At 45.9% G+C, this 13,868-nt stretch overlaps 1 protein-coding gene across 2 annotated transcripts in view; it reads left to right on the top strand.

Moving 5' to 3' along the window:
- Window positions 1-13,868, top strand: part of LOC137414109 (max dimerization protein 1) — a 61,118-nt gene that overhangs the window by 35,625 nt on the left and 11,625 nt on the right. For both annotated transcript variants that reach the window (XM_068099601.2, XM_068099595.2), the window contains one exon: window positions 3,208-3,237. In XM_068099601.2, coding sequence (XP_067955702.1) covers window positions 3,208-3,237 — 30 coding nt within the window. The remainder of the gene's footprint in view (window positions 1-3,207; window positions 3,238-13,868) is intronic.

Below are 13,868 nucleotides of genomic sequence, written 5' to 3' on the forward strand. Positions count from 1 at the left end.
ATGTGCGCTGAGTGGGTTCATCAAAAATGTAGTGGTTTGAGAGGGTCATTAACCAGTGTGGCAGCTACATTCAAGTGTAAGGTGTGCACAGAGGGAGCTGCAGATGGAGGAAATGTTGAGTTGGATCTTGGAGATGGCATGAAGCTGGAAGGTGTGAAAATATTTTGTTACCTAGGAGACATGCTGAATGGAGAAGGTGGATCAGACTCGGCAACGGTTGCTCGAGTGAGATGTGCATGGAAGAAGTTTCGGGAACTGAGTGGCGTGCTGACGACGAGGGGAGTGGCGTTGAAGCTGAAGGGAAAGGTGTATGCTGCATGTGTGAGAAGTGTCATGATTTTTGGGAGTGAGACATGGGTAATGAACGTAGAGCAGCACCGAAGGCTGGAAAGGGTGGAAATGCGAATGGTTCGGTGGATGTGTGGAGTATCGTTGAGAGAGAGAGGAAGACAAATGATGAATTGCGAAAGATGATGGGAATAGAGCCTGTGATGGATGCTGTGAAGAGAAACAGGTTGAGATGGTTTGGTCATGTGTTGAGGAAGGATGAAAGTGACTGGTTGAGAAGAGTGATGGAAATGAATGTGGAAGGAAGTAGAGGACGGGGAAGACCGAGAAAGACTTGGCTAAAGATGGTGGAAGAAGAAATGCGGGCAAGGGGGTTAACAAGGGGAGATGCAGAAAATAGCGCAAAATGGAGAACATTGTCATGGGGACCGCAAGGCAAACCCCCGCTCTTGCAGGGAAAATGGCCTTAAAATGCCTGTTGTTGTTGTTGTTTGTAGGAATTGTTCCTTTTCCTATTCTTGGAGACAGAAAACCTAACCTCACAACTTCTTACCGTTGTTTGGTCACTCGATTTGCTTTCAACTGTCGTTCATCTCTTCGGAATAAACGTTATTTATCTCACGACCGAAGGTGGACGGAGATTGTGTCTGTGTGTAGAGCAAGATATCTCAAAAAGTTATGGATGAATCAGGACGAAATTTGGTACACAGGTTGGATGTGTGGCAAGGGCGAATTGGTTTGATTTTGGTGAAGACAGGATGTGGATCCGATAAATTTGTTCACTTGATTTGATTCTTCACCAGTGAGAGATGGGGCCAAAAACGTAAATAACACGATATCTCAAAACGTTGTGGACGGTGCATGACAAAACTCGGTGGATGAGTCTGGTCGATGACAAGAACAAGCCAATTCGATTTTGGTTCAGGACCTGATGCATATGCGGCCTATCAGTGGGATACAAAACTTAAACTGTTCAGCTGGCGGAGGGTATGCGCTCTACCTGCATGCTGCTGATTTAGTGCCTCTTGTAAATTACAGATGGAATTTGGCCAAGGTACCAGCGATGGCTCGCCTACCCTTGAGAAGGACATCTTGGGCTCTTTAAGTCCACCGATTAATGCCAGCACACGGGATTCCTAGCTTAACGTCATCCTGAGGGACTGGCGCGCACACACAGACCGCAAGTCTCAAGTGGCCGTGTGCTTGAGGGGGTTAACAAGGGGAGATGCAGAAAATAGGGTAAAATGGAGAACATTGTCATGGGGACCGCACGGCTAACCCCCGCTTTTGCAGGGAAAATGGCCTTAAAATGCCTGTTGTTGTTGTTGTTTGTAGGAATTGTTCCTAGTGCACCTAGTACTTGATGCCACCTAGTACTTGATACTATTCCTAGTACTTGATGCCAACCTTGATGCACCGCCTGCGAGGCACCAATCCAACACTTTATAGTCGAGAATGCCACCCGTAAATGCAAGTGCGGAACCTCTGCACCATCCATGCGCATTTATTTCATGGACCGATACACGTTTATCAAACAGAAAAACACCATAACTGTCCTCGTATGTCCACGTTTGTACATGAGCCTTAAATTGCTATTCAGGGGAAAAGGTTGCATCCCCAGTGAACAAAATATGACATCTGATCCCAAAATTGATTGCAGTATTTGGGTGAAACGCGAAATTGTAGTGTTTGCACTTTATGAAGGCTCATGCCGCATCGAAATAACAAAATATGTAAGCATCAAATGACAAAATATATGGTAGTTCAGTAAAAGCATATTCACTTTGATCGTTAAAAAGCGGATGTTCAGATGGAGGAGGTGATGGCAGCTGTTGTTTTGTTTTTCTTTTCTTGTTCTGTGCTCTGCTTGATGCCAACCTCGTGACTGTGAGTGCAGCAAAGAGCTGTGAAATTGTTTCTTTTTCACCTGATAACTAGAATGTGTGTCTGGTGAAGGCTCCAAATTGCATCTGACGTGTTGGAATGAGGTGTGAGCAGGGGGACTTTAAACGTTGACCTTTACCTGTAAGGGTCAAGGTAGAATTTGAAATGAAAGGATTTAGACATTGAAGGCTGTGTCGATCTCTGTGGGTAAGACGATGGATGAAATCGACGTCGCATTGATCGGAGAATGCCAACCTTTCATTTCATTTCATACACTCTTTCAATCCGCTTTTCTCCCGCCTCTGGAACAAACTCCCTCACTCTCTTCAATCCCACTCCTCCCTCCAGGTCTTTAAAACAGCTCTTATCTTCCTCCATCCAAAACCTTGATCTTTTCTACCCCCTTTAATTCACTCCAGATCCACTTTTCTGCCTCCTCCCCCCAGGCCCTCTCCCTCCCACAGATCTCCCGATGTCCCTGCTCTCTACTGTTGTACTTGTGTGCTTCCCCCTCTCTCCCCATCTTGTCTCCCGCTCCCTTTATTTCGTCTTATATGTCCGGTTTTTTTTTTTGTCATTAATGTTAGCTCTTACACGAGCCTCGATCTTGTATACAAAAAAAAAAACCGCAGTGGGAAGCAAAGAGAAGCCGACGCTTCGGACGTTAAACCTTCGTTAGAACAAAAGAGAGGAAGGGTTAACGTGCGCATGCCTGCTTTTGCTCCGACGAAAGGTTAACGGTTGAAATGCTTCCCGGTTCGGGTTGCCCACTTCGATCATCGTTCTGTTGTTGCCACTCATTGATTCATTTAGTGGTCTCGCATTAAAGGGTGCTGCAAATCGTAATGGGTGCCCTTAACCATTGACACCCCGGCATCCAAGGTCATTTTGGTGCTCTGTTTGTGGTGCAGCTTCGTGCTGGCAACATCCTCCACCTGTTATAGTCGAAAAGATGCTAAGTCTTGTCCATTGTTGTTTCATCATGATAAATGTTAATCTTTTTTTTTTTCTCTCTCTCCTTTTCTCTTCTCGTAGGTTCATGCATAACGAGCTGGAAAAAAACCGGTAAGCTTAATGTGTGGTTGCACCTTGTAGGCCCTCCTTGGTCATTACCTCCACCACCAAAGGTGGATGGAGGTTATGTTTTCACCCCTTGTCTGTCTGTGAACAAGGTATCTCAAAATGTTGTGGACGGATTCGGACAAACTTTGGCAGAGATGTAGTGTATGTGACAAAGACGAAATGATTAGATTTTGGTGAAGATCCGGATTCGGATCCGGCTACTAGAATTTTTAAGTGATTCTTCACCATTGGGAGATACGACCAAAACCGACATATAGCAGGATATCTCAAAAAGTTGTGGACAGATTTGGACGAAACTTGGTGGACAGGTTCTGTGTGTGACAAGGATGAATCGATTCGAATTTTGTGAAGATCTGAATATGGATTCGAATATGAGAATTATTTACTTTTCAAGTGAGTGATCGGGTGAAAAGCAATGATATTTAAAGCATAATATTTAAAAACGTTGTGTACGAGTTATGACAACTTGGTGGACAAGTTGGTTCGGTGACAATATCCAGCCGATGAGATTTTGGTTCAGGTCCGAATCCAGATCCGGCCTATCAGTGGGATACAAAATGTAAACTCCACCGAGTGCTGTTCTCGTTGCAATAGAAATGATATTCCACGTTAAAGCGATCGTTTTGACCAACTGAAGATTGGCAAAGGTTTGCAGACGAAGGTGGGAAGCAAAGTAAAGCTGACTTTCCAGGTGTTATGCTTTGTGCTCAGTCATGTCCTCACTGTGTCAAGTGAATTCTGGGAATTCTGAGAGTACAACGGAAAAGTCGAGAAACGGAGTACGAGGTTTAAACATTTATTTTCTCAGCAACAGTGAAATTCTGTCGAAACGTATCAATGGATTACATTGCGAGTGTTTCCTTTTCATTGATCGCATAATTAAAGATATGAAATCGACCGATTTAAAATCTGCCTGAATAAAAAGATTTTTTTTTTTTTTTACCAGGCTTGAATAAAACCCAACAAACAAACGCCTTTATACAATGAATCAGCTTCTGGAAAGAAATGAAGAAAATGTAAGCTTGCTTTGTGTCTTTTGTTTAACAATTTATGAAAAAGCCTTGACAATACGGAAACAAATGCCATCACACAAGATCTACATCCCCAAAATTTCAACACCAGATACGTCAATATATCGGGCAAAGTATACAAGGGTGGAACAGTGACTGGGAAACTGCACTGAAAGAGTGGCAAGATCATGATTGAAGAGGTGTCAAGCAAGTCACTGAACAGTTGTTGTTGTTGTTGTTCTTGGTGCTGTATAGCCCCACACAGTTCTCTTGAACATCCAACCCAGAGATCCCCAACATCCAGGATGATGTACCCCCACCTTCACAAAGTCAGGGCCACGACGGAGTTAGAGAGAGAGGGGGCGAGAGAAGAGAGAAAGAGGGAGACAAGAGGGAAAGGGCCGGCCCATGGGGACCAATCAGCACTCTGGCCGTGACTGCTCTGCCCTGACGAATCCGGGCAGCAGGGAAGAATGGGGAAGATTTGGCCACCGACATGTGTTTGGGAGTACAACCACCACAAAGAAGTGTCTCCAATGGTTGTCACTAAATATTTCACTAAATATGTGACTAATTGGTTCAATGATGACAAAGAAGTGACTAAAGGCTCACTAAATAGGCTAAAGGATGACTAAATATGTGACTAAAGGCTCGTTAAATATATGGCAGTCGATGACTAAATAGATGTCTAAAGCTTCGTTAAATATATGGCAGTAGATGACTACATATGTGACTAAAGACTCGTTAAATAAATAGTAGATGACTAAATGTGTGACTAAAGGCTCGTTAAATATATGGCAGTAGATGACTAAATTGTGACGAAAGCTCATTAAATATATGGCAGTCGATGACTAAATCTGCGACAAAAGCCTCGTTAAATGTATTGAAAAAGCTTCCAGACCTCACTTCAAGATACGAGGATTTATTGAAATTGATCTTTGGCATCCGACACAACAGGCAATTATTGCATCAGTCCTATAAAGCTAATAAAGCATTATAAAGCAAAGTCAAGCATTCTAAACATTAGTCATCAATCCCAGTCACTTCTTACCAAGAAGATCCAGTGCTCATCGCTGCATAACTCATTCAGCAGACAAGATACTGACCCTCGCTCACCAAGCGTTCGCCCATAAATAGGCATCCAATATGGCCCATGCCTAAGAACGTCTCTCCTTCTTCATTTTCACCACAATCACCCTCCCTTAAGAATATGGCTAACAGGTGTAAGCAAGTGTGACAGGTGTAAAGGATCAAATCAGAACGAATAATCTACCAGCCAAAACATTCATTCATTCATTCATTCATTCAAAACGTGTCGGTGGCTGACATAGCCAACCAATTCGAGAGCGATAAACTCAGTCAACGCCCGGGCCCCCAACGCTAGGTATCGGCAGGGCGCCCTCGTCGGGCAATTTACTCAAAGGGCTCGTAATGCTTCCTGGTGCAGGTGACAAGCTCCCGGGGTCCGAAGTGGCGGCACCGGTCTCAGCATCGTCCGGGAACGAATTCAACGGGGCGGGGGTAGTCACGTCTGCCTCGGCCGGTACACATGACAGGCTGCCCGTTAACCCCTCCACAAGATGCCAGACCGACACAGTTGTCTCTCTACCGTCGGCCAAACGGACATGCGCGCATTCCTGATTTGCTTCCAATATTTCTACCCGGTCCACGAATGGTTTGTATTTGCTCTGACGGACCACTCACTTCAGGAAAGCCGGACCCGGCTCAGCTAGCCACGAGGGTAGAGGCTGCCCGCTGGAGCTGCGATGTTGGTACTTGAACAGTCGCTCGTGAGGAGTGGCATTAGTCGCGGTACATAGGAGAGACCTGATGGCGTGTAATGCTTCTGGCAACACATGCTCCCACATGTTTGACGTCATTCCGCAGGTTCACAGAGCCATAGTAATCGCCCTCCAAATAATCCCATTGTAACGTTCAATTAAACCGTTCCCCTGGGGATTGTACTCTGTGGTGCGGCTCGAAGCAATTCCCCGCTCGAGGAGAAATTGCTTGATCTCCCGGGATAGGAAAGCCATTTCTCGGTCACTTTGTATGAAGGCAGGATAGCCGAACATGAGGAACAACTGTCGAAGGCATCGGATTACCGTAAGAGGCGACATGTCTGAGCACGGAAATGCAAACGGGAATCGTGAATACTCATCAACTACCGTTAGAAGGTAGCGATGCGCGCTGCCGCTGGGCAAGGGCCCTTTGAAGTCGATGTTCAGTCACTTCCACGGCCGTCCAGCATGAATCAACGTACCCATAGGAGGCTTGTAAAAACTCGGCTTGAGTTCTGCGCATACCGGACATGTCTTGCATAAATGACGAATATCGTCGACGGAGAAAGGCAAGTTTCTACTCCAAACGAAGTGGGCCATACGGGAGATGCCCGGGTGCCAAAGGGTAATGTGCATAGTACGTAGCTCGTCGACCGTCATTCCGGAGCAGATGGGCCGAGACAAGGCGTCAGCCGCACAGTTATCCTTTCCCGGTTTGTACACAACCTCAAAGCTATAGTTGGCCAATTCTATGCGCCAGCATGCAATATTCTCGTTCTTAATCTTTTGAGAGTGTTTCCCGTCGTACATGAAAGCGACTGATTGCTGATCCGTGATTAGTTGAAAATGCTTCCCGAAGAGGAAGTGTTGCCATTTACGGACCGACGCCACTATAGCGTAGGCCTCCTTTTTGATCGAGGAATGGCGCCTCTCACTATCAGATAAGGTTTGTGAGAAGAAAGCCACCTGTCCCCTTCCCTCTCCCCCTGATTCAGTGTGGCTGCGACTGCACAATCTGATGCATCCGTCTCCACCATTAAAGGGACCCTCTCGTCGATGGAGGTCACAACAGCGTCAGCTATGTCATCCTTCAGTTGTTGAAAGGACGTTTGAGCGGCCAAGGTCATTGGAAATGTTTTGCACGCGACGAGAGGCCGTATCTTCCCTGAGAACCTTGGGACCCACAGAGAGTAATGCGCAAACAGCCCCATTGCTAGCTTTAAAGTCGCCCGATCGACGGGAGGGGCTTGGTCGAGTAGGGGTTGATGGGTGCGCCGAATCGGGCCGTATCTCCCCACCAGACACCGTGTAGCCCAAAAGATATATAGTTCTCACAGAGTAGCTACACTTGGCTTCGTTGATGGTCAACCGGTATTTACGAGCCACTTCCAAGAAGTGCCACAGATTAGCATCATGGTCCTTCTGGATCCATCCGCACACAGTCATATTATCCACGTAAATGAATACATCTTTCAATTGCTCCGTTGAAAGCATGAAACTCCGTTCATAACGCCGAAGGGGATTCTACGAAATTGGTACGTCCGCTGGCCAGACTCGAAGGCCGTATCGGGGCGGTCGGCTTCCAGTTTCGGAATCTGATGATAAGCACGACGAAGGTCCAGCGTAATGAAAACTCGATATTTAGATACTGCCTGGACCATATCATCCATTCTCGGGAGCGGGTCGGCATTGAGTTGTGTGAAACGGTTAATAAATTTGCGAGTAGTCAACGACCATGAGTTTGGGATGATTAGCACTATTCACGACCAGCACTTGAGCCCGCCAAAGTGAACAACTGGGTTTGATGATTCCCTCAAGCAAAAGATGTTTAGTCTCGTCGGCGATAAACTGGACATCGGGCTGAGAATACCGCCTAGATTTCACGGTGATAGGGTGTCAATTAGATGTTAAACTCGGGAACAGCCGGGGAGGTTTGATCGCTATCTCCGCTAAGCCGCATACCGAGCCCGGAACGGAGCCTACAGAGAGTGTTTGCGCACCACCAAACTGCATCTCTAGGCGTTTATACTGGTTCAAGAAGTCATGTCCGAGAAGCATGTCCGAGCAAAGGTTCTGAAACACCATTAACTTCACATCCGAGTACGTAACATCATTGGCAATCAGCTTAACCACACAGAAACCGCGCGATCGCTGCCACAAGGCCCCTGAGGCCATGTTTTCACGCTGCATCACAGCAACGGTGGGCCACCCGTTTAGAATCGGCGGCAGATTCTGACTCCCCACGATCATTGGCGTAGGCCGTAGTACCCACAGTTACGAATGGCCGGCTGTAAGTTTCAGATCTGACTTGAGCCGACTGGAGGACTCGGGCTCGGTCGAAAGCCATTTTGAAGTCCAGCATTTCGCGCTCGAGAAGACGCTGTCGGACCGCGGGAGACTGGAGCCCAGTTATGAAAGCATCGCGCACTAAATAATCAATGCACTCTACACCCGTGCGATCCGGGATGGCACAGTCTTTGCCAAGCTACTGTAAGATCTGGGCATATTGCTCTAGCGATTCCGTAGTCTCCTGTCTGCACGTCGCCAGAAGGTGCCGTGTGTATATCGTGCTGCACGGTTTAACAAAAAGAGCCGTCAATGTTGCTACGGCATCAGCATAGGTCGTGCAATGGGAAACATATTCATAAATGGTATGGGACACGTTGCAAGACAGAATGTTCAGTCGCTAGGCGTCTGTAATCTCCGGGACTAAGTCTGTGTGGAGCCCCAAGGAGTGAAGCCAGCGGGTCAGCTGGCCGGCGGCGCCGTCTCCGCAGAAGCATTCCACTTTAATGAGCTTGTCCATGGTCCTTGAACGTCTCAGAATCGATTTCAATAAATTGTATTGAAAAAGCTTTCAGACGTCACCAAGATATGAGGCTTTATTGAAATCGATCTTTGCCATCCTACACAACAGGCAATAATTGCATCAGTCCTACAAAGCTAATAAAGCATTATAAGCAAAGTCAAGCATTCTAAACATTAGTCATCAATCCCAGTCACTTCTTACCAAGAAGATCCAGCGTTCATCTCTGTATAACTCATTCAGCAGACAAGATACTGACCCTCGCTCACCGAATGTTCACCAACATGGCCCACGCCTACGAAGCCTTTTCTTAATTTTCACCACATTAAATAAATAGCAGATGACTAAATCTATATATATAAAACACAGTGTGTGTGTGTGTGTGTGTATGTGTGTGTGTTTGTGTGTGTGTGTGTGTGTGTGTGTGTGTGTGTGTGTGTGTGTGTGTGTGTGTGGTGTGTGTGTGTGTGTGTGTGTGTGTGTGTGTGTGTGTGTGTGTGTGTGTGTGTGTGGTGTGTGTGTGTGTATGTTATGTTATGTTATGTTATGTTATGTTATGTTATGTTACGTTACCGATAGACTAGGAAACGGAGAGGCTCACGTGCTTGATATTTGGCATAGACATGGCCATTGAGCCTGGGCCGAACATGGCTGAGACCATATTTGACGAGATCCATATTTTTTATTCATATTTACGTCAGCGCATTTCAGCGAAGTACCCGCTAATCTCAGCCGGCGCCAGAGCTCGCTGATTCGCTCAGAGCGATCACGTGATGTTCCATCCCGTCACACGTTTGCACGTAATTCAGGCGAAAAGCGATTACGGTTTTTCACCTTTATGCGATCGTGTTTTGTGTCGATTTTGTGCGATATGAATTAAATTTTAATTCATATTTCGTGTTTACGAATTCGAATACGAAGGATTTCCCCTTTCCCCTTTTGATTTCGAATACGAATCAAATACGAGCTTGAGTCGAGAGGGCGAATGTACGGGTTGGGAATGTACGGGTCTCCCCTCCCCACCCGGCAATGCCTGGTACTTCTGCTAGGATCACGTGATGTTCCAACTTTGCGCCATAATCTCACAGTTAATGCGGTTCGCACGTAATTCAGTTTTTCACATTTCAGCGAGGAACATTGCCATTCACACCACATAGGTTTTTGGTCACTTTCATCTGATATTTGTGATTTATTTCAAACAAACTGAATTCCCATCTGCACGGCCATGTATTCCTATTAACGTTATGTAAAGTACATAAATTGTGTGGATTACATCATTTCTGGATGTGATCAATTGCCAGTAACCATCTATATCCCTCCCCTCCCCTTCCCTCCTCCCCTCCCTCCCCCCTCCCTTTCCCCCCTCCCCCCTCCCCCTACCCCTTCCCCCTCCCTTCCCCCTCCACCCTACCCTCTCCCCTTCCCCTTCCCCTTTCCCCTCCCCCCTTTCCCCCCATGCCCCTCCCTTTCCCCCTACCCCTTCCTTTCTGCCCTACCCTTCCCCATCCCCCTCCCCCTCCCCTCATTTCCCCCCTACCCTTCCTTTCTGTCCTACCCCTTCCCCACCCCCCTCCCCCTCCCCCCCTCCCCCTCCCCCTCCACCTACCCCCCCGCGCCCCTCGCCCTCCCCTCCCCCCTCCACCTCCCCACGCCCCTCGCCCTCCCCCCTCCACTAGGGTGCATCAAACGCCCCATGATTTTAAAAAAGTTGTTGTATTTTAATGTCTATTCCCTCAAATGTTACACTTGTTGGTAGAAGTATGTATGCAAAAAATAGATGAAATCAGAGGTGGTCCTGGGTGGCCACCGGCCACTTTTATATATTTAGGGCCATTTAGGGCCACAGCTAAACTACTTTACAAGATAATGTAAAATTAACTACAAGATAATGTAAAATTAACCATTATACCTATATACAAAAGTAAAGTCCTACTTTTACTAAATGCCTAATATCAAACAGTTAAAACAACCTTACATGTCAATGTAAAATTAACCAAAATCGTTCTTCATATTACAAAGTTGTAGTACAGTGTTGTAGTATTGTACTTTCATTGATTAAAAGTTTGAAAATGTATTAAGCACAACGCCAATGTCACTACTCCAACTTTGCTCGTTTCCGCAAATTTGGCCTCGCTTTGCGGTCACATTCAACCACTTGAAGAAGATTTTGGAAGTGGTCTTCTCTTCTTGCAGTTGAGACAAAATCAGTTGCGAGCTTTACTGCTCTCTCCGCAGGGTCATTCACAACATTAAGCCCATCCACAATGGACTTGGCTGCCTTGAAGTGCTCATTGTTCTGCCAAGTGTCAACATCCTCTGTTAGGAAGGTCATATCTAGGTGAAGAAGGTTTACTGTAAACCACGAGTCCTCGTTCACAAGATCAGCCAGGGTTGTCGCTTCTGTAATTTTTGGAAATGACGGTTTGCCATATCCAGAACCGTAGCGGTGTTTTGGAGTGCTTGGCATTTCATCTGGTTGTATGGCCAGTAACACATCTGCAAGGGCACGACGATCCTTTTGAGGAATTGCATTGCTGAACAGTGCCAAAACAACCAGTTCTGGGGTTAAATACCACAAATGTCTATCAAAGGCTTTCACAGCGCTGACTGAAATGGTTGAGTTGACAGCTTTATAGTTGAGCAGAGTCTTGTAAAAGCACAAATCAAACCATGGGGCATTTGAAGCAGACTGACATACGAGCCACCAATCACAATAAATATAAACAACAAAAACAACAAACTCCTTCAGTTTTTTCTGTTGATGTTGTGTTGTTACAGTTCCTCGAGGTAGTAGAGAAATTTGCTCTTCAAGTAGGCATATTTTGATGGAATAAAGAATCTTTGACATCCACCTTGCTTTATGCATGGCCCCTGGTCTGTGGAGTGTTCCTTGTTTTGTGACATCATCATCGAGGACTACCTGGCAGAGTTGTGCCATTTCCTTGTAGTCTTCCCTACAGTATGAAGCGCTTGTGCGGATTGTGCTTAAACCTTGTTTTTGCAGGATAAAAGCAGCTGTTGTGCATAGTCATTGTACATGGAAATGTCAATTTTGGTTAAACTTTCATTCTTTGCATGCGATATGCGTTCCCAATTCTTCTGGAATTTTTGGAACAAAGATACTTCTGGAGACTTTGATGCCTCAATTTTGAGAACGTCAAACACATGATCCAGGATTACCTCTCCAACATGATGGCGACATGCACACCACAGAAGAGCACGGTCCAGTTTGATTGAATGGTAACACAGGCAGCTGAACGTGTCCAGTGTTTGATGCTGTTGTGTCAAAACATAAGTTGACAACTGATTGTTTGCACTTCCATGAATGTAGATACGTGTAAGTGTGCTCGGCAATGATGTCACCTGATGACCTATCACTTCCAGGAGGATATCTAGCCACCCCAGTAGCTTTACATCAGTGGCATTCCCAACCAACACTGGCAATCTTTCTTCCTTGACATTCTTGTTTGTGAGCGTTGGTATCTGCTTGCCATCCCAGTGAAGTGTTGCAGCTGTTGGGGCGATCCATTTTCTTGAATATCTTTGGCGATAGCACTTGTTATTGATCGTCGAGCCTTATCAGCAGTTGAGTACGACTTGGCCACACGACGTGGATCACCTCCTGCCTCTTGAATTACAGCTTTGGTGAGCGCAACCTGTTGAACAGGAGTTATGTTTAGTCGAGTAGCAACAGACACAACTGAATGTCTTTCAGAATATCATGAGGAATAAAGGCAGATGTACCTGCATATGTTGATCTGTGGTGACTACGCTTCCTTTGAAACTCTGGAATCGCCTCTTCTTCAGTTTCTTCCAAGCTATCTGCAGAGTCACTATCATCAGAGCATACAGAACTAATTGTCATCTCTTGCACACTGGATGATTCATGACGTTCTCGTCTTGAAGCTTCCGCTAAGAGGCGTTTTTCTTTTCTATGATCTTTATCAACTTTCTTCTTGTCAACACACACCAATGAGGCTACTCTGTCAGATTTCATTGACTCTAAAAATACTCTATCTTCCTCATTCTTAATGTTTGTCATTGCATCTTTTGTCCATACACCAAAGGTCTTATCAAGACGTTCATTCATGGTTTGCAACTTAGCCAAAGTGCTTGGAGATTCTCGGCGAGAAACAGGTATTTGACGCAATTTGTTATTGTCATTAAGAAGGTCAAGTATTAGTTTGCAGCATTGATGGTCTGAAAGCATAGGAATATTTGCTTTAGTGTAGAATTTTTTCAGCTGGATAAGGACGATGCTGGCAGATTTCCATTTCAGTGGCTGAGTTTGTTTGCCTTCACATATTTCTTTCTGGATGTACCACATCACGCATCATCGAAGAACCTGCCGGCAAGTTGGGAGGCGGACTCCTGTCAATGTACCATCTGCTTCTGTAAAAGCATTGCCAAGACCAAAAATGGCACTTGCTAATCTGGTCTTCTTATCTGCCATCTGAAAGAAAATAAAGGATATTATTAGACTACTAGTATGGGACCCACGATTAGACCTCCGATTTCATTCATGTAAAAATACAAACTAATTATCAAACCATCGTTTTTTGCATAAAATTGTTATATTTGTATTCCTCTCATCAAGACCTTCAATTTGATACCAAACATGACTAGGTTTGGGTGTAAAATAACAAAAATCAAACATTTTTACATAGTGCGGCCCCGAAAATGGCCCTAAATATATAAAAGTGGCCGGTGGCCACCCAGGACCACCTCTGATTTCATTTATTTTTTGCATACATACTTCTACCAACAAGTGTAACATTTGAGAGAATAGACATTAAAATCCAAGAACCTAAGGGCGTTTGATGCACCCTACCCTCCACCTCTCCTCCTCCCCCCCTCCCCCCACCCATCCCTCCTCCCTCCTCTCCCCCTCCCCCTCCTCATCCCTCTCCCCCTCCCACTCCCTCCCCCCACTCCCCTCCCCCCGTTCCCCTCCCATCCCCTCCCCCCTCCCCTCTCCCTCCCCCCTCCCCCGTTCCCCTCTCCTCCCCTCCCCCC

This window comes from Myxine glutinosa, chromosome 1, assembly GCF_964187855.1.
Source record: "Myxine glutinosa chromosome 1, kmMyxGlut1.1, whole genome shotgun sequence".
NCBI lineage: Eukaryota > Metazoa > Chordata > Myxini > Myxiniformes > Myxinidae > Myxine > Myxine glutinosa.